We start from the raw sequence: 26,472 nt of genomic DNA, 5'->3' as shown, positions 1-26,472 counted from the left end.
GCATTCCTGGCTCACTTCATTTTTCTACCGTGTCACATGGGGTTTTCTATGAGTGAACTCAGTGTAATTAATAGTTTCAGCTGTTCAAGCATACTCTACTGTGCATAGTTTACATCCCTTGCAACTGTATGTACACTTAATTTTTTTCCCTCCTATACTAGCCATAGATCTTCTTTCAGGCAAAGGGAATATTAAAGCAATTAATTTCTTTTCTATATTTACTTTTGCTGCCAAATACTAGTAAATGCAAACGGTGAGCTACTTGCCAGGTGGAAAGAAGATGAAATTTGTCATCTCCCATGACAGTATAAGGGTGTGTGTTCACTGTGGGTACAGACTTGACAGAAATTGGAGATTAAGGCTCAGGTTCAGGTAGGCTAAAGTTCACCTAAATCTTTGCTTCCTCCACACTGTAATTCAATGTACTCCTTTTTATTGCCCTTTAATGTTCATCCTCATCATATTTATGACTGACAGTTTTTACTCTTAATTTTTTATTAAAATTATTCACTGTTTATTTAAAAAAGAAAGGAGGAGTTTAATATGAACTGGACACTTGAGCTCAGAGAAAATGCTTTAACTGCTGCAATACCATTAAATAAAATTGTATGTGTTTCTAAAAATTTGTCATGGTGACTTCTAATGGCATTCAGGGGCTAAATTAATGAACAGGTGTAGAATGGTAATTTTCAAGAGCCATGTGTCCCTGGTTTTTTTGCTACAGAAGTACAAAAGTAATGATGGTACAATTTTTATTTCGTAATTATGTCTCTGAAGCATTTCAGCATGTTTGTGTATGTTCTTTGCCGTGATTATCATTAGTCTGGTTTAATGTGTTTTAAACTTACATAATATTTTGCTCAGTGTCATCAATTTTTAGACCCTAAATGGGTTTCAAGCAGTGCGCTGTCTGCGGGATTAAATTAGTTCCCAGCTGAAGGTATCACTAAAGGTACACGAGCTGCACGTGAGTTGCGTAATGGAAGATGAACAGAAAACAATCCCTTGCAGCGTGTTGCATCAGCTTTTTTCCTCCAACACGGATAAACAAATATGTTGTTGCTAACAGAATAGAACTCTAATCTAAATTAAAAAAAAAAAGTAGGTTACGTAATGTTGGTGTTTAGGTCTGTATTTTCTTGTCTGTGCAAAGCCATCTGTATATGCCAGAACTACCTTTTCCCCTCTGTTTCCCTCTCTGGTCTGCTTGAGGAAAATGGTAAAGAAAAGTAAACCTCCCCGAAGTATTCTTCTATAGGTCTAACTGGTGTGCGATAATTATGCATTGGTGGCATTTTGTCATTTTGATGACTGTTAATTGGGGTTTTTTTCTGTTTGCTTCTTTATTTCTTGTTCCCAGCTGAATGGGGAAATAGTTACAACAACTATGTGTATAATTTTCTCCATTTCTTCAAGTCAAGAAATCCACACGTGTGTGTGCCTGTTTGTGTACATGTTTTTGTGTGTGTGTGTATATATGTATTCCAGGCAAGACCAAATATTAATCTATGTAAATTTGTGTGAAAAGGGATTAACTTTCAGGAAGAAAAACAGAGATGTAGCTTGAGGGATTTAAAAACGCTTTGCATCTGCCCAACAGAAGTGCATTAGCATTGTCTGTTATCACAGACAGGGTGACCTGAGAGCCAAGAGGACAGCCTGACAGGCCCTTTGAGTCTGAACTCTGCTCTGCTGATACACATGCTTCTTTCATGTGACAAAATACTTGGACATCTGGACTGTCTTACTGAGAAGTTGTGAATGAGATGTTCATCACTTTGGCAGAGTGTCTTGCTAGAGTACCTGGACTGGAGGATTCTACCATTGTTCCAGGGCTGTTAATGCAGTGGAGGACTGACATAAACTTGATTAGCGAGTATGTTCAGGGAAGTGAAACAGGTGAGCTGTGAATTTGAAGGCAGAATTTAGATCAAGCCTTATTGAAGGTGGGAAAAAGCTCGTCATATGTTCTGAAGCAAGAGAGGCAAACTTAAGCAGAGTACTGGAAGGTGGATGGCTGCCTCAGAATGGAGCTGGATAGGAGATGGACCCTGGAAAATCAGGCCTCAGACTTGGAGAGCAGACTGGATTCTTTCAGTGTCCTATTGCTTAACCAGTTGTTGTGGTCAGAACGTAAGGCAATTTCCCCTCTGACAGCCCTTTTTTTCTAAAATATGACCATCCTTGTTACGGAAACCTGGGTATGACTGTCACTATCTCCAGGTGCTGTCTGTAAGACTTGGTTTGAAAAAAGCTGATTTCAAAGATGATGTAAGGTAGTGCCGTTATCAAAGTGCTCTAATGAATAATCACAGCACTAAACTCCGAGGTCTGTACGAAGTAATACAGATGCTTTGGCTTCTAGATATTTTTTTTTTTTTTAATATCTTGCTTTTTTGAGCCACTCTATACTGACTGCTACAAAATCCTTTTCTTCATTTCTCTCTCTTATTCTATAGCACCAAACCAAAAAACATATCTCGTCTTTAAACAGGCACTTGTGAAGGGCACCTGAAAAGGACTGGCCAGCAATAGTATATTGATTCTGAAATCTATCAAGTAGCTTTTTGTTTAATTATTTTTTAAAATTCTGTAATCCTTGGTCCCATGCAGTTGAGTCACAGCTAAAATGGACTTCTATAAGGGGAGTGAGCCCTGAACAGAAGAGGAAAGAGCGTGGCTTTGATAGCTCTCTGATGCCTAATGCGATCTCAAGCATGGGTGTTCAGGGTCGAGGGGCCGAGGCAGATAATCCCTCGAATCCCTTAACGATTCCCTTCTGTCTGGCTAGAGACAAAAGGAGTTTAAAGGGGAAGGAAGAAATTCACACCTCGGTCTGCATTCGGAAAACTGAAACAAACTTTTAATAAACAGTAAAACCACACGACTACACGCATATATATATAGGCACAAACCGAGAAAAAGGGAAAAAAATGAAGAAGAGAGAACTTAAATAATTAGAGTTCTGTAGCAGCCTTGTTCAAAGTCAGGGTTCTGGGCAGCAGCCAGCGACGAGGTGGGAGTGAAAGCTTTTGCCCTTCTGCTCCACAGCTGCGTCCCAGACGGAGCGAGGTAAAATTCTGTTCGCGGCCAGAGGGAAGGGGCGGGGGGGAAGGAGCCTCCCGCGCAAGCAAGGGAAAAAAACCCTCCCTGTACGGCACAGCCGGGAATGCGAGTATTCTCACCTGATTCCAGACAGTACAGGACTCATGGCAGGACGGTTCAGAGCTTGGAGTCTTCCGGTGATCTGGGGACGAGGCCTCGGGCTTCCAGCCTAGCTGGGCAGCAGCAGCCTGGGGGGAGTCCTCCCTTCCTGCAGCCGGCGGAAGTCAAGAGAGAGTCGCTCCCCCAGCCTGCTGCCTTCAAAGGCTTCCCACGTAACGTTCCACCTGACTCTCTTAACCCATTAAATGCGGAATTATCGTATTTGCATGGAATAATTCTATTTGTCCATTACCCCGAACAAGGAAGTTTCAGCTCAAACCAGGACGTGGGTTAAACTGTAGTGGGGAGATTCTAGTAATTAATGTCTGTGTAGGCCATGGAGTTCTAGTTGGTAAGATTGCTGTTGGTGTATCTTGTGACTTCGGTGCAGTCACATCAGCATCTGGTTCTTGTATTTCTCCATATGTTTTTGTGAATTGGCATAAAGCTGACTTAAATCTTTCGGGTCTCATGCTTGAAAATATAAGAACATTCTCAGGCCTTTTCCAAATCGAAAAGTTTTAATCTCACCCAGGCTTTAAATATTTATAAAATGGATAATTTATAAATGGTGATATTATAACCCTTCAGGCTTAAGCAGGTAAGAATAGCTGTGGTTAGTTATAAAACTTTGGAACGTTTGGTCTGTTGTGTTCTAGACATGGTTCTAGTTTCACCACCACCAGAGGAGAGCAACCTGGAAACGGGCGAGGAGGGAGAATAGTGAAAATTGCTTGTTTGTTACCGTCGTGAGTTCTGACCCAGCCCGTCCCGTGTATGTCTATAAAATATTGTATGCTTAAAAACCAAACCCGCAAAACAGCTTTGCTTTTTTTTTGTACTGAAGTAGCTGAGTAACTTAATACCAGTGTTGAGTTGGGCTCATGCAAGACCTTCACCCTGGAACTCTTCCTCACAAAGGTGTTTCTCTCACTTGCTGTGTCTGATCAGGCCTTCGTGAATCATCACTGTAGGAGAAAAGGTACCTCTGTGGGGGGTGACAAAAAAGCTTACGTTTCTCTTGTTTTGAGTACTTAATATTTTTGTTACCTCTGCAATTTCGCAAGCCAGAGGACTAAAACGTCTGCGTGTCATATTAGCTGGTTATGGAACAGGTTTGTCTTTAGTGTTCACAACTTGTGACAAGACGAGTACTCTGTAAGCAGGTTGTGAGGGGAGGGTTTGGGTTGTTCTACCCTTGAAGGACCAAATCGTATATGGAAGTCAGGAGAGTTGAATTCTTAGATTAAATTTGGAATATGTCACTCATCTCTTGAATTGTTTCTCACATCTGACTCGGCAGACACAAATCCAGGCTTTTCAATAGCCTCTCTTAGACCAGACCTCATACTGCTTATTGCCTTCTCACGGGACAACTAATTTCTAACTCTTGAGTGTTTTTTGTTTGTTCAGCACCTGGTTTTATTTCCTCGTTTAATGGAGAACAATTAGTGATAAGGGTGTGATTATGTCATGGAGTGTCGCTTCAGGATTTTGCAGTAGTTGATTATAGTTAAAGGGTCAGCGCTGGGGGGAATGACGAGTATTCCCTGTGTGTTATCAAGGTGGGGCATAGCTCCGTCCTCTTACAAATGTAAGACAAGCTGCTCGTGTTATGTCGTTCGGCTCGCAGGGCAGGGGGAGAGCGAGTATTACATTGCGGAATAGTCTTCTCCGGCTTTTTCCGCTTTAGGCTTTTTAGCGGTAGCTGGGGATGAGGAAACTGTTTTGTACTAGCTTGGTTAATGCTGGCATGAGAATGCCCAAGGTAAACTAATTATTCAAGTGGTGTAAACCCAGTAGAATTATTTTATGACAGATGTTTTCTGAGTGATAATGTGTATAAGGAGAAAAATAACTTGATTTTTTTTGGTTTTTTTTTTTAAAGAGGTTGAAACTAACTTTTGGTGTTATTCTTCACACTAAGAATTAACATCTTTTCATAGAAGATACTTGTCATGAAACCCATGGTGATGAAATTAGTACAGCAAAAAACAATGCTCAGAGAAGAAAGACATGTTTAGTCTGCTTAAAAACTTCTTAATTTTACTTTCAAGTTTTTCAGTTACCTTTGAATGACTGAAAATGTTCATTGAGTTTAATTAATGTTAAGCACGTTAAGTTTCTATTCCTTCAGTGCCAAGTATGCTATATGATATTTAAAAGGAAATAAATCCTTGTTAATGCGTTTAATACTCAAGAAAATTCTCTGAAAATTAAGTATGTTAAATTATGCAAAAAAATCAACACATTTAAACTATTTCAATGCCATCTTTCTATATAATTTTAAGTACTGAATATAAGGCTAGTGATCCTTGCTAATTAAAAATAAATCAATTTAAAATATGTAGTATTTTCTTATTTGGTTTTACTCTCTACCAGTGACAACAAAAAGAACTAGTAAAAACCTACCTTTGTGTGGTGTGATAAATCTCAAATGATTTATCCTATTTGTTTCGGATGAAGAGCTTCAAATGGTATTTGAGTAACTAATGTTTCAATAGAGGGCACTCACGTGCTTTGAGGTAACACCAAATCACTATATTTTTACAAGCGCAGCGAATACACTGGAGCTGAAGAGAACAAATTTTGTGCCTTAAAACGTATAAATATAACTTGATAGTGATTGGGAAAATTGGTTGTTGTCATATTAACATTTTTATTTCATGTTTCTCCTAATCTTGTAAATTTGCGTTACTTGGATGTTTTACAGTATGTTGAGCCCTTGCATTCATTTTGCCTTGAACTGATCCTAATAGATGCATTATTATGGCGTTTTAGCTGAGTAGCTCCTAGTTTTTTAAGTTTGAATGTTTGTAATAATGAATCAGAATTTAATAAATACATTCTTTCCAGCTAAAAAGGCGGTAGAAGAATCAGAAGAAAAGAAAGTAGCTCCATCAAAGAAAAAGGTTAAAGAATTGAGAGTTTTGGATGGAAAAACCGCACAAAACTTATGTAAGTGATGTGAAATGCAGTAGGTGAATATCTAAGTAGGCTGCATATGCATGACTGTTCTTACATTTTGATTACCTGTTCTTTTTCTGAAAACTGGCTAATGTGAACATGAGTCTGAAGTTCAGAAGTGTTTTACATATGATTTAAGTTTACTGTACAATGTGGAAGAACAAATTAACACAAGAAGATAGTGTAGACTTAAATGTTAAGGAACTTTGGGGTTTTTTGGTAATAAAAAGTTGAGTCGTTAGTTGCTTTAGACTGGAAATATAATTAAGTGGTAATCATTGGTTCAGGGAAGGCAAAGTGTTGGTAGATTTAGTGGGTTGAGAGGTCATTCCTAATGATTCTTTTTGGTTAGAGCAGTGGCGAAATAGAGCTTGATGGGGGGTTAGACTTTCAAAGACACAAATATTACAAAATAGGATCATTTAGCTGCTCCTATAAATTGTGAAGAAAACAGTGCCACCTCTTATTTTTAACTTGCTGCTGCTTACTTCAACAGTGGAGGGAAATTAATTATTAAGAGTATTAGATTGTTTCATTTGGGTGAGGAATACCATAAAATGTCACTAATTCAACTCTGCCCGTGGCAAATGAAGTGTAAAACCAAATTGTGCATTGTTTATTACCACATCCATGAGCACGTGTTCGTAAGCAGAAAATGAACTATGACACAAGTGATACAAACCCAAGTTTGACAATGCAGATGCAGGAAAATCACGCTAGCCTATCTGTGTTAGGAATACTTGGTAGTTTATTGAATGGGGCTCTGAGATGTTTTAACATCCTGAGATCAAATCACTTTGAGAGCCCCATCTTTGAAGGGTATACACTATACATTGTCACTTGTCTAAGTTTAGTCACCCAAAGAAGTGGTCGAATTAGGATATTTTAGTTTTTTTTCCTTTTGACATGGAATTTTTTCTAGAATGTCTTGTAAAAATTATTCAGCCAATTTTAAGGGCAGTACAGCTATTCATACATGGTTATGAAAGCAAAAAAAATAACAGATAGTATTCTATTGGCTGGATAAGTCTGTTTAAGTAGTAATGCAGATGTCACCATTCATAGAAACAGGACTTCATGCTAGAGATAAGTAACAGTGCTAGGGAGTAACTGAGGCCCATTAAACAGTTAGAAGTGTTGTCATAGTTTAATTTCTTGGAAACTTCACTGTAAGTGGAACTGCAGTAGTGAGCCTCATCTTGTGTTTGTTTTTATATAGAAAACTTCTTAATTGTGAATAATCTTAATTTGGGTGAAGATACAGTTTTTCAGATGCTAGAAATTGTTTGCCTTCTTATATCAATCTTTGACCTTTTTGATTCTAACTATTTATTACTGAATTTCAGCAATATTTTTGGGTTCTTTCCGTTTGCCTTATGAAGAAATAAAAAATATAATTTTAGAAGTTGATGAAGAGAAGCTGAGTGAATCCTTGATACAGGTATGTGAAAATATCTCTGGTTTTGTTCACAGCTTTTTGTCCATGTAAAGGTATAGGAATTCAAGAGTAAAATTAGGGTAGAGTTTCCTGGGTATCAGCTACAAGTGCCTCAGTTGCACTTCTTCCTGCTTGGTTTATTTCACGTTTCCCTTTGAATAAGGTCACACAGAGCAGTAAAACTGCTTTCAGAAGACACTGTTAACAAAAGAACTTTTGAAGTTCTCGCTTGATGAAGTTTCCCTTTCAAAAGGAAATCTCAGACAATTCTAGTTTTTCAGTTTCAAAGACAAGATTTACAGGTTTGGCTGCACAAGCGCTGGTCAGTAGTAGCTAAACGCTGGTGCGTTAGCAACACTGGTTTGGACACAAGTCTAACTGACACCTTGTGGGCTGCTATGAAGAAAATTACCTTCATCCCAGCCAGACCAGTCTACCATAAAAAAGGCAGATGTGATTGCAAGGTGTATCAGGTCAAATATTTCCAGGAGAGAGGATAATTATTATGCTTTTGAATAATGCACTTCTAAGACCTTATCTAAAATACTCTGTACCATTCTCAAAGGGAATTTAATATGGAGAAGCTGAACTCAAAAACTACTTAAGGTGATTGAGGGATGGAGAAGCAGTCTACAGAAGGAAGCTAGAGAAGATTGGCTTGATTAGCTTAGCAATAGAAATAGCTGAGAGGGAATATGACTACATGATAACTATATGGAGAGAGGAGTGATGTGCATAAGCACTGGGGAGAAAAATGAAGTTGGGGAAGTAAAAAGCAATATTAGCACCAGAACAAATGTATATGAATTCTTCATGAATGCAACTGTCTAGAAACTCAGCTGCCTATAATCTTAAAAAAAACTGAGGCTTTGGAGATTGGTCGTTTCTGAAGGGAATGGTGTGGCAGCTGCTTCTCATAATAGCAGGGAGAAGTAGCTGATACCCCAGGAGAGATTCCTTCTGATATTCTTACAGATGTATTGGGGTAAATGGGCTGTATCATCTATTTCGTGTGCAGTTTATCCTAGTTTATTTTTATTCTAATCATCCAACTGAGTTATTAACTAATTTACAAAGCAAACCTTGCTTTCTTTCATGCTTAGCAAAACTTGTGCTATATAAAAATGAACATGTAGAAGCTGCTTTGTTCTAAGTATCAAAGTGGTGAAAGCTAGATGGGTATCGCGTAACTGAGCCTATCAAGGAGTGCTTTTTCAGTTATGATTCCCCAGCCCTTATTTCTTTCTGCTTTTCAAACTTAAGTTCTAATACTTACTAAAATTAATTGGATTAATAATTTTGAGTGCACGGTAGACTAGATACTGTTCTAAAACACTCTGGGAAGAGTATTCTCAATTCCCAGTGTGTCTTTGAGAGACCTTTGAGAGAACTTTGAGTTCTTGTAAACATGCAGCTGTCTAACACTGTGTTTAGCAGAATTCAGGGTATTGTGGCACTGAATAGTGAGTGAGTTTCACCCTCTTATGGTCAGCCTTGGATTACTACTCTTGTTTATGTTCATGTAAACCATTTTTTTATCCTGTTTTTGTTTGAACACACATCTTCATGAGTACATTATGAAACTTTTTCCTAAAGTACTGAGAAGGATTACAGTACGTGATCACTGCAAGTGATCAGCTTCATTTTCAGTTATTCCATACAATTAAAGAAAATAAACATATTATAACATAGATATATTTATATATATCTATAGGGAACTGCAGTGTTAGTAGACCCAAACTCCTTAGAAGCTTAGGGTAAAATGAGTTGATCTGTTAGCTGTAGACTGTCAAGGGATGTGGATGAGGAAAAAGAAATGATCAAGCTTACTAACAGTTTCTGGTTACATAGCCAAAGGGGAAAAAACCTCAGAAAGCCAATTTAGTAGTAGATACTTGTTTTCCTTCATTGATGGAAAAAAATGATGTTTTACAGTAAGTTTATTTCTGACAAACACAGAGAAATTTTTGATGACAGCATTTGGTAAACAGTCTACCTAACGAAAATAGGTTAAAACCCCCCTGCATTATGCAGGTAGTTCATGTCTGGTCTTTACCAGCATTCAACTATCAATCAAATACGCAAGAATGTTTTACAGATCCTTTTTTTTTTTTTTAAGTAGGAATTTGTGGGACATGGGTTTGGGTAAATCAGAAAGGCAGAATGCTTAGGTTGCAGCGTGAGGCTATAGCTTAATTGTATGACATCGAGGTGAATCTGATGATTATCTCTGTCAAGTATATTGAGCTCTGCTTGCTGAGACGTTCAGTAGTTCCTCGGGATGAGTGTAAGAGGGATGTTGGTATGAGACTGCTTGTCGTCTTCATTTTTCCTTATTAGGACGAGTGAAGGTGTGATTCTTTCTGCTTGGAGAATTAAGTTAGCTATCACTTGCAAATTTGACAAATTAGTTGGTGCCTTTCTGAAAGCTGTACTTTAATGCCTACTTCATCAAGCGTGGCAGAGCGATCAGTGATTAAATTCTCCTAACAAATAACAATATTGCAAGAGTGATGGCAAGATTTGGTATTTTCTAAAACCAAGACATCTGGACTGCTAATAGTCTAGGTTTTCTCCTAACATGGCAATGCACCTTTTCTGATGGGAGGGGAGGAGAACTTACGTGCTAATAACTCAACCAAGTTTAAAGGCCCACGTTCTGAAATATTTTGCTTCTGTGACTGTTGTTGCAGAAGGTACCAGACGATTTACTTGTTTTAGCCGTAACACATTACCTTATCTTCGCTAAGATCTGTGTTGTAATTAAAATCCTATAGAATTACAATTCCGTACGCACTTTGGTAAATATCTAAACCTGACAGTGGTTCCACCATTTACTTCTGCAGCTTTCAGAATGTGTCTTCATAAAGCAGGAGCTTCTTGTTGAAGAACATGGACTTACCCTTTTCTTTTAAATACCTGGGGACCCTCTGTGTTTGTGTAAAAGACAAATGATTTCTGTGTGCATTTTTTTTTTCCTTAGTTATTTGGTACAAGAATCATTGCACAGAGGAGCTGGGTGAATTTCCTGTTGGTGTTTCAGGTTACTAATAACAAAACCGCCCCGCTTCTTTGGTCCCTGTATCCATAGTAAGTGTCTAAATTATCCAGCATACAGAAACAGGATGCTTCCTTTTATGTAGTTAGGCAATCACCCCCCACCAAAATCCTCCTAAGGGCTGCAGCGGGAAAGCAGGGGGGACGCTGTGTTCACCTAGGTCTGGAGGGGCCTCTGCCTTTCTTCTACTGGTAAATGTCCAGCTCAGTCCCTTTCATTTCTTCAGTGGCTAATGCTTGCCTGTAACTCCAGGCCCTTTGAAATCCCACTAAATCACACTTGCTTTCAAGTTCCTACGGTGTTCTGCATCCCATATCCAGTATCCAAATAATGCATTATTTTTCTTTCTCATTCAGCCATACACCTTAATATGAACAAAGGGGGTTAGTGGAGAGTGGAAATGAAGGGCACCCTCTGTGTGTAGACAGTGGTAGTGTAATCATGTCAGCTAATAATATTTTGCTACACTTTGGCTTTATTGATATGAAGATTTATGAATCGTTTTGAACAAAGAAGGCCTAATGATTCTTGTTTGCTTGTTTGAACATAAATGTATCCTGTTTTCCTTGAAGAATTATTGTTTTGTTTTCAACTAATATATAAAAACTTAAATGCAATCTCAGCTTTTACTGAGTATCTCTTTAAAGAAAGTATTCTTCAGCCTTAATACAGACTTTTTTTGGGTATGTTTGGCATACCTGTATTTTCAGATGTTGTCTTCAGATAATAAATCTTACCATTTTCTTTGGGGATATGAATAAGGTTTCAAGCAAGTTCTGCTTTTTGCTGAGTTCCAGTCTATTTGCCATCCAGATGTGTATGATTTTGAGGTGTTGCTTTTTCTTTGTGTAAGGTGTTTTTAAGTGAAGTTTGTGCACAGCTTTTCTGAATATCTAAAGACTTTTGGTTTTAAGTAGTTATGTCTTCCTTTACACAGACCAGTTATTTATTGGTAATTATTTAATGAGCAAGATGCAATCATGATGGTAAAAATAGAATGTAGATTGTAATTCTTCAGAGTCTGACAGCATCAAGGAGTTTTGTAGAACTTTTTATTACTGAGAAGGCATTTTTCAAATTAGAGACGGTAACAGAGGTGCTAATGTCTGTATTAAATAATTACTGCTTTGATTTGATGTTTATGTAGTGTTAAAGCTGTGTAAATAAAATAAACTTCCTATAATTTCCTCATGCATTTCCATGTTGTGGTATTTTAAGTGTGTTATTTTAAGATCTCAGCTAGTTTAATGTAACAAATTTCATATAATGCCTTGTTTGTTTTAGAACCTGGTGAAGAATCTTCCTGAGCAGAAAGAACTCAATGCCTTAGCTGAACTAAAGGATGAATATAATGATCTTGCTGAGCCAGAACAATTTGGAGTTGTGGTATGTATTAGTGCAATAATTAACTGGAGAGTTCTATTTTCTCAACTAGTTTAAAAAAAAAAATCTTTTGTCTGACTGTCTTGTACGCAAGTCTGATATGTTTATTAGACAGTTCTGGAGAAGACTCTAGGTTCAAGGAATTAAATTCCCAAGAGTTCATGGAAGACCCATTAACTAAGCGACATTGATAACTTCAATAAATGTGTTCTGCTGTATCAAAACCTATTAACAGCTGAAAGAGTAAATATGTCCATAATATCTCATGCCGTGTTTTATCCTTTGGTGATGAAAAAAACCACCAAAAAAACCTGAACCAAAGGGGTGTTTGTGTATATATTTTATGTGTTAATGTACATATATATATTAAAAAAATGTGTATGTACAGATACAAACACATAGAAACTTGCAAAACTGCTCTGGAAGAGAAGTGGATTCACATGGGAACTGAAATTATAGATCATACTCAGCTGCTTTTACTAGTGCTCAATACAAATGTCTATTCCAAAAGTAGGGATATCAAGTATTATAATGACTAGAAACTGTCTCCAAATGAAATTACAAAATTTGCATAAGTTACCCTTGCATGCTGGTAGGTGATTGTGTGATACTGAGAGCTAAGCCTAGGACTTGGAAGACTCTCTTTCTGCTTCTGGTCTTGCAAACACCTGCTAAGTCCTTAGGCAAATTGGTTCCTGTTTTCACTTCACTTTGTCAGTCTAAAAAATTACAACGATGACGATAGTCTCTGTAATGTGTTTAGAATTTATCCCTGACTCCTCAGGAGCTAGGCTTGCTCTTGCTGAATTTTTATGCTGTTATATACATGGAAATGTATTAAAATAGAAATAGAGATTTCTTTATTAAGAAAGAGCTAAGCCAGCTTTCTACTAAAAATTTCCGATTTGAGCATAATTTGGCTTCAGGGGTGACTTTTGAGTGTGCTTTTTTGGGGGGGGCGGGGAGGAGGGGTGCAGGGAGAACTACTGAAACAAGATTTGAGCTAATGAGATTTTTAGAGAAGATTTAGAAAATGAATGACATAAACAACTTAAATATCAGGAAGAATTTCTTTACAGAGAGGGTTGTGAAGCATTGGAACAGGCTGCCCATGGTGGTGGTGAAGTCCCCATCCCTGGAAGTGTTTAAAAGCCATGTGGGTTTGATGCTGAGGGACGTGGTTTAGGGACTCTGGCAGAGCAGGATGAATGGTTGGACTCAGTGATCCTAAAGGTCTCCTCCAACCAGATGATTCTTTGATTCTATGCCTTTAGGCTATTGGTTTTTTTGGTTTTTTTTTGTTTTTTTTTTTTTCCTTTTAATAAAGTTCCACAAAATGTTTTATGTCAAACAAAGGTGAGGGATTTTGGTAGAATTGTGATACACTGGGTAGTATTATTGCGAGGTCTGCAGTAGTAAACCACTACCATCTATTTATTTATCAGCAGTAATCTGAAAATTTCTATAAAGAAATACCTGGTGATAGCACTTTCAGAGTGACTAAAACAGTGTGATGAAATTACAGTTGTACTTCCAGCCCTACAACAAGACGGGCTTTTGATCCGCGGGAAGGCAGGCAGGCAGGCCAGAACAACTGCCCTGTCTATTCTCTGTTTCTTGCCTGTTCTAGAAATGGTAGTGAGCAAAGGATGCCAGGGAGTGGCTGATTTACCAAAGAAATGTTTCCGTACTTTCTTCCTACATAAGTAATGACAAACAAATTGAGAAATGACTAAATTTTGTGCAAGGAGAATATCTGAAACGTGTCTAAGTAAAACCCAGAATGGAAACAAACAACATGGGGGCATTAGGACAAATGAAGACTCTGGTGTCTCCTTCTGTGGGGTAGTCTTCTCTGGAGACTTTAAAAACCGGCCTGGATGCATTCCTGTGCCACCTGATCTAGGCGAACCAGCCAGGGGGTTGGACTAGGTGATCTCCAGAGGTCCCTTCCAGTCTCTACTATTCTGTGACCATTCTGTATATGAATTCTATTCAGTGAACTGTTTAAAAAAAGCAAAGAAATTCAGAAAATCGTGTACCTTAATTTAAAAGACTCTATAGACATTCCTTCATTTTACTGCTGTAAGTTCCTCAATGTTTCATCTCTGACCTTCATAACTGGGATCCTTTCCCAGCCTTATCCCTTCCTCTGCCACACATGGACACCTTACCTATCTTGCCTCCTCTGATTCAGCCTTTCTCCCCTGTTCGGTTTTACTGCAATGCTCTCTGCGCCATCATGCTGCTCAGTAGTGGGTAGTAGTAAATTGTCCTTCCGCTGAGGAAAGCTGTCACAGTAGCCACCTTTGTGGTCAACAATCTTTTCTTTGTATACAGTCAGAATTTCCAGAGTGGTGTCCTGTATTTTGTTTTTTGTTCTACCACCACACACCTTTGAGAGTCTTCGCCTTCCATCTTCTCTGTACCTTCCCTTTAGGTAGAAGCAGGTAACAGTCAAAGTGGAGTGGAAGAAGGAAGAGAGTAAACAAAGGCGAAGAACAAAAGGCAATCCCTTACCACCTCCGCTGCGTAGACTGCTGTAGAGCCAGTTCCTGAGCAAAAGATTGCTAACCTGAGCCCCCCTCCCCTATGTTTTATTACTGAACGTGACACTAGATGGCATGGGATCTCTTTTTGGTTAGCTGGGGTCATTTGGCTGGCTCTGTCCCATCCCTGGGTTGTGCAGAGTGGGAAGCGGAGAAGACTTGAAGCTGTGCAAATACTGCTCAGCAGTAGCCGAAGCATTTGGGTGTTAACAGCACTGTTTTGGTCACAAGTCTAAACCACAGCACTCCACAAGCTGGTGTGAAGAGCAATTCACTCCATCCTTGCCAGACCTAGTAAAAAAGAATTAGTCCAAGTGTATTCGGTTACTGCCAAGGTTTGTCTGCTTCGCCTGAGCTTGCACAGAAGCATGCGGTTCGTCCGAGTTGGATCTGACCGCTTACGCAGGGATGATGTGCTGGCTGCTGTTTTGGTAGACGAAACTATTTCCCCAGTTGCACCTCTGTGCAGGAGGTATTATGGGAGAGATTCATTAGTGCCTGCAACTTCATTAATCACCCAGTCTGATGTTACGGTAGGGTGCAGGACAGGCAGGATCAGGTTGTGCGTTCTGCACTAATTTGATTGTAGCTGACTAACAGCCTTTTCATTTTGGGCATATGCTAATATGCTGCTGGAAATGAAAGGCTAAAAATAAATTTAAGGTGTAATTATTATAGATATCAAAAGGCTGATCCAAGACAGTGGAAACCACTTCAACGGAGATGAGGAGCCTTTGGTTTTTGCTGCCCTTGGATAGTTTGTTGTTTTGGGTTTTTTGAATCAGATTTCTTTAAGTTAGGTCTAGTACTTCATCTTTTTTCCTCTTTGTTTTTATATGTTACTATAAATTGTTTCTTTCTTGTAATCTTTCATTCTAATTCTACTGGCAATGTCTTTCTCAGCAAATTATACAACTATAAAGGAAAGTCACTTTGGAAACTGTATCACGTCTATTGGTTGTCTTACATACCTGCAGGTCATGCATTTATCTGACTTACGGTTATTACTGCATTGAAACTTCATGGCCCTTGTTTTTAGCTTGTTTGCATTGAAAAAATCATAAAATTAACTTTATTTTCTGATATTGCTAATCTAGTCATGGTCACTTGTTGATCTTTTGGGGAAAGACAAACTACAAAAGGTCGAGAAAGAATTTACAAGTATTTATTGGAACACTAATCAGAAAAACTGGCTCAATCAAACATCTCCAAATGCTGATGTTTGCCTTATGCAGGGACTAAGTTTCCTGAAGCTTATTTGCTGCTTCAACTTCACCATCTGGTCTAATAAAAAATATATTCCCCTATGGGTAGTGATTCTGTCTTATCTTTAGAGGGCTTTAACTGCATCGATAGTACTAAAATGCTGGTTTTGTTTCTGCTTTTAATTTAATTGAGCAATCCAGTAAAGTGGAAGAAATGCAGCTGAACTTAAGCTCTTAAGTTGACTGGAGTCCTTTTTCACTACGTGTCAAGTTAGTTTCAGAGTTCAGCATTAATAATGATCTTAACCTTGATGTTAAGAAGAATATGTTTAGGAGTGGAAGAAGATAGAAGGACTATCTTAAGTAATATTTAATAAGTGTACTCCTATTTGTGTGTAAATTTAGGCATGATAATTGGATAATCACTGTGCCCATCAAATGTAATAAAGTTTGGAATAAGTTGTTTAAAATATGTGTAGGAAAAACATTCTGAGTAAATGATTAACTTAATGGAAAAGACCAATTAACTTAATTTTCAGCTGATATATAAATGAAAATTACAATTGTGTTTTCATTTAGGCGAAATGTTAAAATCATTTATACATTAATATTAGTTACTGGAACTGTTTTTGAAGCTATGTTTTGGGATCAAAAAAGGCCACACAACTTCATGTAAAGAAAAGTTTGTGTTGATGTTGAAGTTGAACAAGAAAAATAGATTTATTAAACAATCCTTGCTGGGAGGTTGATGAAGTGGGAAAAATTGTAGAAGTTTATGCCACCTGCATTGGATTTAGAGTCATTCAGTCATTTTAATTTATTTACCACTTGTTTTGCTTCATTGTAACTTCTAGAGCTGGTGGAGAATTAATCTTTCTGTAACATTGCTAGGGAAAAAGAAAGGCAAGTATAATATATAATAAGTAAGAGACTGAGATAGTCATCTTAGTGAAGTGACAAGTTTATATTATAGGAATGTCAGCTTTTTTCCTTAGGAAGTGAGACAAATTTAGTTGTGCTTTTTACCTTTCTCTGATAACCTCTGATCCTAGTTTTAACACAGGGCTTGACAATTGAATCGTGACAAAGAAGTGAATAAAGGACTGGGTTAGGTGGAGAATTCACACAAGGACCTTTATGAAAGCCCAGAAGGGACATCATGACAGGCAGTCCAGTGCTCACCATTAGCTGGAAAAGAAATACCCGCTTTCTTGCTGCTTTAACTGTTCATAGTAGAAGCCAATCCTTGCTGTTACGTGCTCCAGTTTGAATGTGTTATTTCTCATATGCCTTTGACACACTAATTTTGTAGAACTACAAACAATTTGACCTTCTTCTAAGTGAATATAATCTTTGCACCTTATTTATTTTCAGAAGAGTCCTTCAAGTTCAGTAAGTTTTTCAGCCATTGAACCTGCATATGAAAGGGAACCCAGGGCAGCTTGGGGAAGGAGGAAAGAAAATAGCATTTGTAGTCACCTTCTGTTGATGCATAAAGAGCATAATTTATATAAAAATACTTTGAATTCTAAGGAAACATCCCACTTGAAACAGCTTTTCAGAAATTTCCAAGTTACTTTTGAAATAATATGCAGATCAACAAATAAAATTGAAACTTCTTACTGGTTTGGTCGTCAAACTCTATTTCAAATAGCTCAACTAACAGCTCACATCAGTGTAATGGTAGAAGGTATTTCATGAACAATAGTACTGATGTGACCTGGCTTTGTACAAATATCTGACTTGTGAAGCTTGACCTCTTGTGTCTCAAACTCACTTGGATATTCCTGTGTTCTTCCACAAGAAGAATTCACTGTGACTCTCTCCTGTTGCTCTCCCACGAGGGAGTTGAAAGCTCTGCATCAGCTCAGTAAGAGTCTAAAAATGGGAAGTATCATGCTTTATTTTTTAAGGATGTTGTGGTGCTGGAAAGGGTTCAGAGAGGGCAATGAAACTAGTGAAGGGCGGGAGAACTTGTCTTAGGAGCAGCTGAGGGAACTGGGAATGTTTAGTCTGGAGAAGAGGAGGTTCAGGGGAGACCTTATTGTTCTCTACAACTGCCTGAAAGGAGGTTGTAGAGAGGTGGGGGTCGGTCTCTTCTCCCACATGACAAGTGACAGGACAAGAGGACATGGCTTCAACTTGCGCCAGGGGAAATTTAGGTTAGAAATCAGGAAAAGTTTCTTTACAGAGAGGGTTGTGAAGCATTGGAACAGGCTGCCCAGGGAGGTGGTAGAGTCCCCATCCCTGGAGGGGTTTAAAAGCCGTGTGGGTTTGGTGCTGAGGGACATGGCTTAGGGACCCTGGCAGTGCAGGGGTAACGGTTGGACTCAGTGATCTTAAAGGTCTCCTCCAACCACATGATCTATAATTCTCTGATTCTGTGATCTTAGTGAGACTGAGGTGCAGCTGTTTGTGTTTGTGCCGGTAACAGCACACACGCTTGAGAGATTGTTGTACCATTTCGGAAGGAATTAAAACTGAGAAGCTTAGTTTTAGGCAACTGGTGAATATCACATTTCAAGGGTAGCTTTGCTGGAGATGTGGTGAGAGGTTCTTGTTAACTGGTAGAGCTGGCTTACATTTCCTTTGCGGGGAGGAGGAAGGGTTCGAGCAGTGTCTGTTTATTGCCAGTGAATTTGGAATTGACAAGTTACGTGGTTTGGTAGCACAAAGCACGCTCTTATTGTCAATATGTTGCTTCACTGTATTTTTTTCCGGCAAAGGGTAAGGTTTGGGCAAAATTACTCGTGGGCAGTATGGATTCCAGGAAATACAAATGAAAGCATACAGAAACTGTAGTCTTGCTGACTGCACAACGTTGTTTTTTAATATCAGCTATTTTACATACGCAAGCTTTAGGGTTTTTTATGTTCTGATTTAATGTTTCTTATTTTGTAGATGAGTTCAGTGAAAATGTTGCGGTCACGTCTCAATGGAATCCTCTTCAGGCTTATGTTTGAAGAGCACGTGAACAATATCAAACCTGACATTATGGCGGTTACACTGGCTTGTGAAGAGCTGAAGAAGAGTGAAAGCTTTAGTAAGCTTTTGGAATTAGTGCTCTTCCTTGGAAACTACATGAACTCTGGCTCCAGAAACGCACAGTCTCTTGGTTTTAACATCAGTTTCCTTTGCAAGGTAAGATGAAGCTATAAAACTTTTAAGTGCAGATTCATGGAACTCGCAACACAGGAGGAAGTACCCTAAAGAGGGAGATGGAGTCAGGCGATGGAGTCTGGTGACTGCAGCTCTGTTTTTTATAATGGGTAGGTAAATGCAGGGTAAGCATTTCTGAGGTGGTCTGCATTTTAAATGTAAGTTCTGAGTATACAAGAACAGCTTTTTTGATCTGAATTTGTTCAACTGTATTTTGTCAATACAATATACATAACTCCGAATATGTTAAACAGCTCTGGCCTCTCAACTTTCTTGCCACCTTCTGCCCAGCTATCCCTCAAGCAGTGTCACAGAAATAAGTATTTGGGATTAAAGATGGACATCGTTGACCTAAGTTTTAACTTCAGTTGTGGTGGCAAAACCTGGGATGCAACGAGAATCTGTCGCAGTCAGAATTTAATGTGCAGTGCTTGTTTGTTTGTGTGGTAGAGTACGAGTAAGGCGTTGATCTGAACTTCACCATCTCAGTTTGTAAACTTCTTTTGAAAGTGTCTTTAAAATAAAGGGTTACAATATTTGAAAACAGATTAAAAAAAATGTTAGTATAAATCTCACAAGGGAATTTTTCAATTATTTTTGTTTGATCTAATTAGAAGATCCAGGTTTCAAATCCTTTTTTTGGACACCATGAGGAAATCTCTTGTGTACCTCAAGGAGAATTAACTTGGGGGAAAATAATATTTCAAATGACGCATTTTGATAGAGAAAGACTCAGCTCATTGTAGTTCAATGCAAAGATGTAGCTAACTTCTGGTAAAATAAACTTTATCACCCGAGCAAAACTTGCATTCTCTGATACCTTTATTTAAAGATAAACTGAATTGAAGGATTTTTTTGGCCATAGATGTGTATTTCTGCTGCTGTATTTTCTTTCCAGTAGTAGTGGAATCTAAAGGGAATTTGATGTTTGAAGTAGAAAACTACTAGTTAATGAGGGGGAGGGCCACTGATGGGTGTGCGTGAATGGTGCTCAGGCACAGCAGAGGTCTGAGAAGGTGTTCGTGCAGTCCAGGTGATAGACTTATGAATTGCTGTCAATGCAAATCCCACGGATGTTGACACAGCTAATGTGGATTGACTAATCCTGCAAATTGTTCTCTACTGAACTGAATAATTGCTGAAGCATAGCTATCTGTGCTTACAGCTACATTCCATTTAAATACCTGAGACAAAAATCTATGACTATTTAATTCAGCCTTGCCCTCAAACAAAATCTATTTAACTTTTTTTCAATACAGATGTTTCTGAGGGCAGCATTTTTTTCCCCCATTGAGATTTAGAGAAAATACTTAAACATCCTCCACAATAAGATGTTGGCTGTGCTGTTGCACTGGGTATAATTTGTTAGAAGGTGATGTATAAAAATAAATCAATCACAAAGACAACAAAGTGATGGTTGTTAGAGCAAAATCTAGACATGAAATTGTATCAGGAATAGTTCCTGATTTGGTCTTCAAGCTTGCCTAGAGAAATTTGGAAGCCTTTGTTTTGCATTTTTATAGACTACCTTTAAAGCATAAAAATCACTAACTTGTGAATTTGTGCCCTGCCTGTTTTTATGTATGGAACTGTGATGAGCAATAGGATGTTAGAATTTAAAATTCACCATTCCATAACCTCAGGTATACTGTTAGAATAGAGATCAGATAGAACATGCCAAAGTTACTGTCCCAGTTTTTGCTTTATTTGCCGTGAAACCTGCTACGTTTTTCTAAGCAACTTAGAATGAGGAAAAGAAGTTCTTGCCAGTTTTACATGTTACTTGCCTAAAGTAACTTCAACAGAGTTTTAAACAAGTCTGTCTGGCTTAGTATTGTGGAATGTTGGTTGTTTCTTTGTCTATTTTTTTTTTTCTTCTTGTTGTCTCTGCCTGTAAAATACTTGATGGGACAAGGTAAGATATAAGTTAAACAAGTGTTAGTCTCTCAGTGTAGCTTGGGAAGAATTTCCGCTCTTACACGAACAGAATTTGTGATGTATCTAGCTAACTGTGATCATATGTTAGCATTCAGCTGTTCTTGACTGTGGGTTGATGTTTTGCCCAAAACCAAGGATTTAAGTCTCGGAGGAAATGAGCAGAAAACATTAGGATAAGGGACTCAAACCAGCTGATAAGTTGATCAATGGTTTTTCGAGGCTTAATGTTTCTAAGTGTTTAGTTTGTGGAATGTTATGGGTGTTTTTTTTTTCTTTTTAGACCACTGATTTATATTATCTGTAATGTCAATGAACATTCTGCCTGTGATAAGAGAGCTTTTAGTTTTGTGGGGGTTTTCTGAGTCAGCTGTCAGCAAGGTAGGACAGATGTCTATGTGTGCACCCTTCGATGTGCAGAAAACACATGGAGTTGTTTTAATGATGGGGTATCCTAACATGATGAATTCTCTTTTCAGTAAAACGTGATTTTCCTATTGATTTTTTTTTTCTTGCCCTTGATCAATCTTAAAATTAATTGTCTGTTTAGTAGATGTCATACTTAAGTTATACGATCTCAAGAAAGAAAATTTAAAAGGCAGGTATTGATCTGGGATAAACGTTTGGTTTTGTAAAACAAACGTTCTTAAAACAGAGCTGGCCATCTTGTACACAGAACTCTGTTGTTATTTTACGACTTTTATTAGAACGTGACAAGGAAAATAAAGCAAAGCACAAATTCAAACCTGTCTGGTCATAGCTGAGAAGCTAATGCCTGTATAGTAATTTCAAATCCTTAAAAACAAATTATCTTTCTGGATGTTATATTGCAGTGTATGATGTTATTGCTGAAAGAAATGATTTGTAAATAACCTTTGGCAGAAGACAGAGAACTTAATTTTGTTCGAATAAGAGAGATCAGCATTAGAATTAATGTGCTGTGTCAAGACTGGCAAGCAGTAGCAGCTACTCTGATGTATTCACTGGAGCATTCATGATTGCCTAAGTGTTAAGTGCTCTGTGAAAATAGAAAGGGGGCAGAGAAAGTGGTGAAGTTCAGGGAGGCTGCTGTGGTAATTCACTAAAGGTAAATCTTTCTACCCGGTGCTGTGTTTTAATATGTACAAATGATCCAGCTGCTCTTCTCAACCCCTCCTGCAGCACTTACTATGAGTTATCAAGGCCAGGAGAACCCTCGTAGTTCTATAGAGTTATGATCGACAGGAATTTAATTGAAACAAAAGAGGTTTGCTCTAGGCATATGTAGGGTACAACTTGTGTTGGTTTTGTGGTGACTTAATGTAAAGACTGAACACAAGCACCCTCCTGTTTTCATACAGCTTTTCTGGAATTCTACCTGGATCAATGAGTGGTTTATGTACTGTTGTGTTAGTTCCTGTTCCTAGTGCCAATAGTACAAGACAAGCAGTTGATCTAGTTTGAATATTAGTGTACTAGTACTACTGTACTAGTGTACATTTACTGTCTACCAGCCCCTTTCCTGTCAGGTTGGAAAGATCTCTAGGAAATGAGAAGTTACATAATCTCAAAAATCAATAGAAGGGGTTTTTCATAACTGCAATATCAGATGTCGCTCTAGAGGTAGTGAAAACATACATAAATTTGTCCTTATGTTGGCTGTCAATTTAAGCCTCACTAAAAAAAAAAAAATCTTTATCCAAAAGTACCTGTAAAGAAAAAAAAGTCTGGAAGTATGGTATAATTTACATATTTCAAATGCTTTACTAAAGACCACGCATAAAGGGAGACTTTTTGTTACATCTATGTTTGTTTTGAGCTACAAAGCTGAACATCGTACTCTCTACATTACTTCATTTGAATGGGAGTGCTGTGAGTCTGATGCGCTGTGTATATTAGTCTTTAATCCTTTCCCAAACAATGAATCTCATGGTATTGACCACTCAAATTGCTGCTTCAACATTCAGCTGGAAGCTGCTTTTTGTAGCCTATGCAGATCTACTGATTTTTCTTTTTTTTTTTTGCTAAATGTGTTATTCCCAATTCTGTACCTCACATAATCTCACAGAATCAAAATCCGAATGTGAAAATTTTAACTCCCCAGTGTTAGTGTTGTCTTCAAAAAGAAATAAATTTGGCAAACTGACTTTACAGAGCAGTGTGTCAGTATCAGCTTTTATGTTCCTGTGTGTAAACACTACTAAAGATGTAGCAGTAAAGCAATTATGTGTATTCCAGGTGATGAATTCCATTACTGTTGGTGAGTGGTGGTGGTTTACCAGGTCTGTAATATGGTGCTGCTTTAAGAATTCAAAGGATGAAAATGCAGAGGGTATAGTGCAAAAACATTTCAAAGGGAGGGATTTGTAGGATTCCCAAGCTTGTGTTCTAGTTCATATATGTATTAGGAATTCATATTAATTGGATATCATAAACACAAATTTCACTTTCTTAAAACATGACTTATTCATTCAAAATACCCATAACTGTCTTTTTCCAGAAAGTAAAAAAAATTCAGTTCTACCCAGGATTAAAAAGAGAGAGGAGACAAAAGATTTTGCCTGAATACAAGCGCACTCTGAATACAGAGAATGTAAAGACGCAGCCACGCTGTTGGTAGCGTTCCTGTTCCTATCTTCCATTTCTATTTTTATATATAAATAACATCTGCTAAACTACACTCAGAGCCCACCTGTCTTCCCTCTCTTCCCATTATATTAGTAGGCTTAGAGCTCGATTTTGAAAGGATATGTATTGATTCTAAAGATCAAACGCAGCTGCATGTTATCCCCTGTGTCTCTTGGCTGTTGAAAACACGGGTGAATGATGCTGAGACATTTCTTGACTGGGCCAAAGGAGTGAATTTGGCAGTTGTTTAAGATCTGAATTAATGTTTACTACAGGTTTTGAGCAACTCAGCAGGCGCCAGTAGTAACTCTTGCTAATATGATGTTACCGTTGGTGACAAAACATGTTTCTCTTGTAATCTGAAGGCAAAATAATTTTGTCCATTTGAAAAAAAAAGCTTTATCCACTTGATGATGTCAGAGAGATCAAAGACTGCAAATCCTGCAGTTCTTGTTCACAGGCAAATTGAAATGCAATTTCTTTTTACCATGCAGATGTTTAGCCACTAAATCAAGTTGCAAAAACTTGTGTGTATATAACTCATTAAACCCTTTTAACTGCATACCATTACTGAGCATTGTTTAGGCTTTAATCACTGAATCGGTATGAATTAAATTGCATTCTTAATTGCCTAAATACCTTATATTTTTAAAAGCCTGTTTTTCTGCTGCACTCATTTATTCCTAACAGGGTAATCCTTAAAGCTGAAAGGCCTGTATTAAATTGAACATCGATGGCAAGCCTGTCATGAGGATTATGGAATTAGAACTTCTAGTGATTTAGAGAATGAGAAAACAAATAGGAGATTTTACACGCACATTTATGTATTCTTCTTAAATAAATCCTTGATTTCATTTGTTGTGTATGTTGCAGCTTGCTTCTGTGTAAGAACTGTACTAGATGAGGTAGTAAAATGCAGTGAACAATCTTTACGTTATACTTGTACTACTAATTCTCTATAAAAAGTGAAGTACACTCATCTCAACCTCCTGCATACACCCACTCTCTCCATTGTCTTTGTAAATAAGGAGTAACCTTTGCTTGAACAAATCTTCAGTCGACTCGTACATTCATTCTTTATATCTGCATAAAAATGGAGAAACTAAATTTGGACTTAATTTAATTTTCTCCTTCTCTTGCGTTCGTGATGTTCCTTCATGTATACCATGCGCTCTGCCACAGGATTTAGCCACAAGTGTTTGTTTGCTTGGAAACTAGCCACTAGCCCTTCATTTTAACAGTTATTTCAGAACTATGCTTCTTTAATGGTTCTAGCAGTTAATGCACTTAGGTTAAGAGAGAACAGAGGCTCTTATCACCTTCAAGAAAACTAGTTTGTTTCAGACCACTAAAAATTGCCTCTGCAGTTCAGAGGCTAGTGGAAACGGGCAATTACCTATTTCTTCACACCGTGCACTATTTTCATGCAGCTTTTTGTAATAAAACTGGACATATTAAATTTTCCATATTAAATTAAACTTTAAATTTCATTTAAAGTTCTAGCAGTTGGGATTACCTTCACTTTTGTACTGTCGTTTTGTATTTGAGTAAGGGGGGGTGCATTTATTTCATGTGTCTGTATAGAATTTGTCTGAAAGTCTTTAGGATAAAGCAGCATGCTTTAGATTTTGCTTCAATAAAAATTCGTAGGTTTACAACAAAAGTGGATTTTCCTTTAACTTGACAGGTAAAAGAACAAATTCTGACTTTTAGGGTGTTGCCTAGCTATGCAACAGTGCCGAGGGATTCCTTGAGAAATCTGGCAATGGGGGGCATTGAGGGAAGGGACTATATTCAGTTCTATTTAATCTCTGTTCACAGCTACGTTTGGTTTTTTATCCCAGTAGAGCATTCTGAACTGGTGTTGCGAAAATCTCGGAGCATTATGGACTTGTTTGGGTTTTGTTCTCAATGTAATTATTCTTTAAGAAAATACAGTTTAAGGGTAGATTCCCTCTGTAGTCTTAAATAAAATTTCTTCAATTCTTTGTACTTTGTTTCATTCGCATGCAACCAGAGTAGGTAACTTTTTGCTAGTGAGTTTACATCTGTAATATTCACTTTAAGCATTTAATGAAAAAAGTTATATTTTTCTCTTTGTTTTTTCTTTTGTTCACTGTTTAGATTCGAGATACTAAATCATCAGATCAGAAAACAACCCTATTGCATTTTCTGGCAGAAATCTGTGAGGAGAATTACCGAGACATCTTAAAATTTCCAGATGAATTGCAGCATGTTGAGAGTGCAAGTAAAGGTAAGCAAATAAATAAAACACCTGCAGGTAATAGCTATTGGCTTTGACATTAAATACTTCCAACATTTCATTTCAGATTGTAGGATTATGTAACCTGTAAACACTGATAATCCACGTGGATTTTGCTTTTCTGGTATTTATTGAGCTGAGAAAAAGCGAGGAGGGGTAAAACAGTGATAAAGTAACTTTTATTCCGAAGTGGGTCGTGGAACTAGCCACCACGTTTCAGTGACACTTCCAAGACTTGATTTTGTAAGCGGTGAAGTGATAGTGTTTAGTTTCCTGTTAAGCTTTCGAAGCCTTGTTGCTTGAGACAGAACACCCATGTGTGTGTGTGCACACAGACACCGTACGTTTTGCATTTTAACTCTTGATTAACACCCGAACAGAGAAGAACAAATATGCTTCTAAAGATCCCTGTGTATGAAAGAGAGAGTTTAATCATACTGTACAGTCAGTGATTAATTCTGATTTTGTTCTTTGCCAGTCAGCAGTATAGCCCGGTGGAAGTGACAGAAAACTTAATTCATTTGTTGGATACTTTTTCATGTGAAATACGCTGTGCTGCTTGGCACAATTGCCTCTTAGCTATCGGAAGTGATGGCTGTGCCAGAGTGGTTGGTGAAGACAACCCCTTTTTATTTTGAGTGGGCATTACTGTATTATCACATCATCATAAATATTTGGAGGAGCACAAGAATATGAAGGGAAAG

The 26,472-nt window shown here is 37.8% G+C and overlaps 1 protein-coding gene across 1 annotated transcript in view; it reads left to right on the top strand.

The window, feature by feature from the left end:
* DIAPH2 (diaphanous-related formin 2) overlaps positions 1-26,472 on the top strand; it is a gene marked incomplete at both ends in the record, with an annotated part of 150,142 nt that overhangs the window by 51,351 nt on the left and 72,319 nt on the right. The window contains 5 exons of the mRNA XM_010141468.1: positions 6,061-6,162; positions 7,518-7,612; positions 11,952-12,053; positions 18,706-18,945; positions 25,630-25,759. Coding sequence (XP_010139770.1) covers positions 6,061-6,162; positions 7,518-7,612; positions 11,952-12,053; positions 18,706-18,945; positions 25,630-25,759 — 669 coding nt within the window. The remainder of the gene's footprint in view (positions 1-6,060; positions 6,163-7,517; positions 7,613-11,951; positions 12,054-18,705; positions 18,946-25,629; positions 25,760-26,472) is intronic.

The sequence above is a fragment of the Buceros rhinoceros genome, unplaced genomic scaffold (genome assembly GCF_000710305.1).
Source record: "Buceros rhinoceros silvestris isolate BGI_N320 unplaced genomic scaffold, ASM71030v1 scaffold6288, whole genome shotgun sequence".
NCBI lineage: Eukaryota > Metazoa > Chordata > Aves > Bucerotiformes > Bucerotidae > Buceros > Buceros rhinoceros.
Note: the sequence above shows the minus strand (reverse complement) of the source record. Positions and strands in the feature narration are given on the sequence as shown.